The following is a 6,000-nucleotide window of genomic DNA, read 5'->3' as shown; positions in this document are numbered from 1 at the left end:
CGTTCGTTGTCTTCCAGACACTGTCACGGTTCTACACGTTATCGTACCGCTCCGTTTGATTTTAATTGCACGGTGTTTACATCTACGAGGACCAGCCCCACCCAATCGGGCTGTGTTGGGAGTGGTTTCTGCAGGCCGTGCACAGGGGAAGCCACTGACCTCGGAAGAACCACTTTAAACTTTGAGCTTCAGCTTCCCCTTACAGAAAATGAAGGTGGTTCTACTTCCCAGGCCTCCTTCAAAGGCTCATTGGGAGGATCAAACAGAATAATTCCGATGGCAGCGAACTGCGAGGAACTGTGACTCCAGATTACCGAAGAAAAATCAGTTAAACATATTCAAGTGGAGTTTTAGAAATGTTCCCCCAGTGATGGAACTGCAGACAGGCGGCAACCCTTCGGATTGATTCTTACGGGCTATCTCACATGCTAAACACCTACGTGCGTCCCCCTCCTCTCGGTCTCCTAGGGCTTCTATTGATTTCTGCCTTTCAGTGAAAGCGCTTTTTGTTGCCGCTGTTCGGCGCACCCCCAGCACACCAACCCCGCAGCTGGGAGCCAAAGACGCGATCCTTTGCCCTCTCCAACCTGTCCTTTTCACTCCCCACCCTAAGTCTCCCGAGTTTTCCTCACGTCAGTGGGTTGTCCTGGCTTATCTCCAAAGACCTTGCAGCATTTCAGAAAGCTGGGAGAGCGCGGAGATCAGCGAACAAGCATCCACCCCCTCCTGGAGGTCGTGCGCCCCTCGGGGACCCTCCTCCCGCTCCTCCTCTCGCGGTGCAGCAGCCGCCTCCAGAGCCAGCTCGCCGGGCCGTCAGCGCCAGACCCCGCGGAGAGCCGGACCCCTCCCCACTTCCCTCTCGCAGCCCCTCTCCGCCAGTAGCAGCGCTGCTGTCTTCCCACAGGAGGACTGGGAGGACGCCGGAGTCCGCAGCGCCCCCGCCCCCTCGCTTTTTCTTTCTTTCCTTGCTTTGGGATCTTGCCGCCGGAGCCTGGAGAGGTTGAGAAGAGAAGAGCGAGGGATTGAAGTGCAGGTTTCCGCTGCAGCGCCTGAACAGGGCTGGGGTACTGCATCCCCGGCGTCCCCTCCCGGTTCTCGCCGCCCCGGCTGGGATGTGACGAAGGGAAGCCCTCAGCGCCTGCCCCAGAGAGCGCACTGGGGGGGTCCTCGGTTGGAGTCTCTTGGCTCGCAGCGCCCCGGGACAGGAACGGCGAGGCGCCTAGGGGTCCGTCCGACTCCCAGCTCCTACTCTTTAGAAAGAGCGCGGTAGGGATCACTGCCTTCCCGGCGCTCCGCACAACTCCGGGGCCAGCAGAGTGCGGCTGGACCCAGTCCCGCTTCCCGCCGATTCACCCCGAGTGCGGAGCAGCGCCTGCCCACCCACCTGCACTCCCCCGAGCCTTAGCTCTTTGGCACCAGTGCGGATCCCCTACGGCTCGGCGCTGAGCCCCGCGGCTCCAGGTCGCCGCAGCGCCCCCAGACCCTATGAAGAGCGCGCCAGCCGCGGCTTCCTGAGAGCGGGAGCTGCCGCCGTCCAAACTGCGCCCTGGGGTCCCCCGACTGGCCCCTCTTAGGGGCATCCGAGGAGCCGGGGAAAAGCGCACAATGAAGTCCGTGCTGTTCAGCCGCTTCTTTATCCTTCTGCCCTGGATCCTAATCGTCATCATCATGCTCGACGTGGACACGCGCAGGCCGGCGCCCCCTCTCACCCCGCGCCCCTACTTCTCTCCCTATGCGGTGGGCCGCAGTGGCACCCGACACCCGCTCCGCAGGGGTGGCCCCGACAGCGGCCCCGGGCGCGGATTAAAGAAGCGCAACGAGTCGCGGCCGCAGCCACAGCCGCAGCCGGAGCCGCCTCTGCCCACCATCTATGCCATCACACCTACCTACAGTCGCCCGGTGCAGAAAGCCGAGCTGACCCGCCTGGCCAACACCTTCCGCCAGGTGGCGCAGCTGCACTGGATCCTGGTGGAGGACGCGGCGGCGCGCAGCGAGCTGGTGAGCCGCTTCTTGGCTCGGGCAGGCCTGCCCAGCACGCACCTGCACGTGCCCACGCCGCGGCGCTACAAGAGGCCGGGACTGCCGCGCGCCACCGAGCAGCGCAACGCCGGCCTCGCCTGGCTGCGCCAGAGGCACCAGCATCAGCGATCGCAGCCTGGCGTGCTCTTTTTCGCGGACGACGACAACACCTACAGTCTGGAGCTCTTCCAGGAGGTAGCTGCCTGCCCGCCCCACCTGGGGGCCAGGGCGGGAGGGGCCCTCGGGGCGGGCCGGGCTGCGGCTGCACTTTATTAAAGTTCTCACTTTTCTCTGCGCCCTTTCGGGACTCCTGGTGGAGCGCTCCTCGCCTGCAGCCTCAGCTGGTCCTGGTGTGTTTCGCTGGTCATGGGAGTGGAGAGGGGGTGAGGACCATTGTGATTTAAGGGAAGGTGTCTGTTCAGGAGCTTTGCTGTCTACCTGGCCCAGAGTTTGGGCCAAGGGAGTAGCAGAGGTGTGGGGCGTGGGAGTGATTTCCAAGAACAGGCTCTGGCTGGCCTGAGGATGGAGACCATATGGGGAGGCGAGCTTCCGGAGGAGGCGATCAGGGAGGAACCCTGCCCAGTGGGCGGCGGCTTGGTGTACAGTGCACACAGGTGTGATTTGGAGTCTAGAACCCTATGCGGAGGAAGGTGGAGTAGTGATTAAAAATCAGCCCAGAAACAAATTTCTCTGGCATAGTCCACTGGCACAGAAATGATTATTAGTGAAAATAGTGCCTTCTGGGGAGTCCTCCCTTTGTCTCTTCCCGCACCCTGCAAAAGGCCCTTTCCAACTCTGCAGACTGCCTCTTTTTCAAGGAAACCCTCTGGCAAATGATTTGAGACTATTCTTCCCCGTGGTTATGTCGTTTGTCAACCCGAGATATCAGCTGCATTGCCCCGTTCCTTTTCTCGACCTTTCTTTAAGACCTCTCTTAGGTGAGTTAGCCAGGCCATTCTCATCCTGTGCTCCTGTGAGGTCTTGAGTGCAGCCTGGCCCGCTGCTGCTGAGATGGCCCTCTTTTCCCCTGGAAGGCCACATGTGAACCAGGCCAGCCGACGGGGTTTAGAACAAGTGTTATTTCTTGAGGCTGGTATTTTGCAGTGTGTGTGTGTGTGTGTGTGTATGTGTGTGTGTGTGTGTGTTCTGCAAATGAGACTGAGTTACATGGGTTTTGTCAGTTTTCTTCTTCCTTATACACAAATATAGCTGAAAATAATCTCGGATTCTTTGACATCCCTTTGGGACTGTTGCCTTCCTCTTCCCCAAATTCCTTGGCATTCTACCCCTGAGACTCCAAAGTCCCTCCTACCCCCAAAGTGAACTGGGCAATCAGTTTGTCTACTAATCACATATGCGCCACACTTTCATCCTAACACTGCTTTGGCTTTCTTAATCTGAGGAGGAAGCTAGTCTGTACCTTTCCAGTTTAATTTTGCTGCCTACGTGGCTTTTTAAAAAATCCATTTCTTAAGGGCAATTGCCACCTTCATTTCTATTCATCCTCTCCTTCTTCATGAATAAAAGGACTAGTAATTGCGCTCCATCTTTTCTTTTCCATCACTTCAAGCCCGATGTTAGAGCTTTCTGTATGTTTCTTCAGAAGAAATAAATAAGCTGGACATTGTATGGTATAGTCTTTATTATAGCCAAGATGAGATATCATCTGATTTTTTTTTAAGTTGGGCTTTTATTTTGATTCTGCTTGCATAGTCTCTCCCTAAAAAGACATGGTTTGTATTCTGAAGCGAAGACGTTTACATTTCAGTTCATCCAAAGTATTTTTTTCCCCTACAACTTGGAAATTGCCTTATCAGTGAAAATGTGTAGTCTTGTGAATGTAGACTAATGCACATCATTATTAATTAACCTTTTAGGAGGATGAGCTGCGAAGGGAGGGGAGATTTTCAGTTTATTTCCAGCTTCTAGCCCTTTGGTGTGAAGTGTTAGATGAGTGGAAGAGTTGGCACTACAGGCAGTGAAATGATTTAGAACAGACTTTCTTGAATGCTAACCAAACTGAACGGCTTGTTGGTGGTGGATAGTAAGCAGCAAAAGAAGAATCCAGTAGGTTTTTTCACTGGTCCACAGGAGGAGAGGGGAATAGAGGGAGGGAATATAAGAGAAAGGAGAGGATGAGGAGAAAAAAATAGCATTGCCCAGTGGAAACTATAAAGAAAAAAGCTTGCAAAACTTTCAAGACATTAAAATTGTGTACAGTTGGAAGTAGTGAAATAATCAAATGAACTTAAGAGCATGTGCAACACTTTTTATGGACAGGTGCCAAGTATACAAAATACACAACAGAAGGAATTTTTTAAAAGCACAATATGCATGATCCACTTAGAATTTAAATTCTATCGCTTCTAGAAGTTCCTCCCAGGCAGTCATTTTATGAGTAGTCCCTTTCTCTACTCCCGTCCCTCCTCCCTCCCAGTGTTTTTGGGCAGAGTAGGCATCTGTTCACCACGCATGTATGTTGATACACTCAGTTTTCCTGGCAAACAGTATTGAACTCTCTAAAAAATCAAATTACTGGAATTTATGCATCTTTACTTTTATGCGTTAATGGGATGGCCTACCCTACACCTGTTCTAGGATTAATGATTCCATGTGGATTATAGTCTCGACATTGCTCTATCGGAGAAAAAGTGGGACCAGATAAAACATCTAAACCCTGAAACTCCTTGGGGGAAAGGAAGGTGCTGATCCGGGAAGCTGTGGGGCAGAGGCACGTATCTCAGCCCTTTATATGTACACACACACGGATTAGTTTTCAAGTAATTCACAGTACTTAAGGAAAGAAGGTCCCAAGTCAGGCTTCATCTTTTATTCATAGTGCTTCTAATTTCCATGGTTGATGTTAACGTAGATAAGATAAAAGGAGGAAAATGAACCAGGTACAAATTAGCTCACTAAGTATTGGCTGCAAATGAAGGAAAGTAAAAGATGAAAGGTCTCCAAATTAAATTAAAGGCGCAACAGTCAATCCATGTTCAATTATTCCTCCGTGGTAACTGGCAGACTACTTGCTTCTCCCATACAGCTAATTTTCAGCCTCCCTTTTCAACTGAGCTGTGCAGCCAGGAAAGAAATATTTGAACTGAACAATCCTACCTAACAGGCAAATCCATTTGCCAGTGAAGTTCAGTGTGAGTTGTAGCTATAGAACTGGGGCTGGCCATTGGTGAAGGAGGTGGTCGGGGGTCTCAGGTTTCCAGTAGGTCATCAACTACTGCTCTTCGTGTGGCATTGATGAGCTTTGGCTCTCCGGATAACAGCTAATCCCTCCCTGCCTGTGCTCCCTGTCGATCTAGCTCTCTGGAACAGCTTATTTGCAAAGAATTTAAACTGCTTTAGTAAAAGCAACAACTACAGATAAACCTGACTCTTTATCCAGTCATATTTTCAGTAATGCTGTGATCAGATTTCTGTTCTTTACTGGAAAACCTTCCAAGCTTTCCTGAGTTTAAAGCTGATGCTTTTCAGGTGAAGCTGCTTTCACCTTTGCAAATCAATTAAACTGAAAGTTTAAAAAAAAAAAAAAAAAAGCACTTTCCAAGCAAGAACAAAAACTTTTAAAAATTTAACATTAATGAGGTAAGACTGGAAGACAGGCCGACTCTGAGACACTTAAGGAGATCCTGACAGGACTCAGTTCATGAGACTGCACCTTGAAGATGTTTATGACAGGCAGTGAACTCAGGAGGCCATTTGTTTGGATTTTTTTGTTGGGTGCTATTAAGTGATTTGCTCACTAGGCAGGAGGAAAGGGGTTGAGGTTTAACTCTGTCTTGTTCCTTTGCTGAAGCATTTATAAGCTCCTCCCTTTACACGTGGCTTATTGGAGCTGTAATCTGAAGGATATTCAAATTCATGATGTTAAGTACCCCCCATAATAGTAAATTCTGTATGTGACTCCTGAAAGGAGACAAAAGGTCTACCTTTCCTTTTACCCTTGATACGGTTACTTAGTGTAGG

General features: G+C 51.0%; 1 protein-coding gene across 2 annotated transcripts in view; it reads left to right on the top strand.

Moving 5' to 3' along the window:
• Positions 1 to 1,022: 1,022 nt before the first annotated feature.
• Positions 1,023 to 6,000, top strand: part of B3GAT2 (beta-1,3-glucuronyltransferase 2) — a 64,593-nt gene continuing 59,615 nt past the window's right edge. For both annotated transcript variants that reach the window (XM_033099495.1, XM_033099484.1), the window contains exon 1: positions 1,023 to 2,214. In XM_033099495.1, coding sequence (XP_032955386.1) covers positions 1,606 to 2,214 — 609 coding nt within the window. In that variant the 5' untranslated portion in view covers positions 1,023 to 1,605. The remainder of the gene's footprint in view (positions 2,215 to 6,000) is intronic.

The sequence above is a fragment of the Rhinolophus ferrumequinum genome, chromosome 3 (assembly GCF_004115265.2).
Source record: "Rhinolophus ferrumequinum isolate MPI-CBG mRhiFer1 chromosome 3, mRhiFer1_v1.p, whole genome shotgun sequence".
NCBI lineage: Eukaryota > Metazoa > Chordata > Mammalia > Chiroptera > Rhinolophidae > Rhinolophus > Rhinolophus ferrumequinum.
Note: the sequence above shows the minus strand (reverse complement) of the source record. Positions and strands in the feature narration are given on the sequence as shown.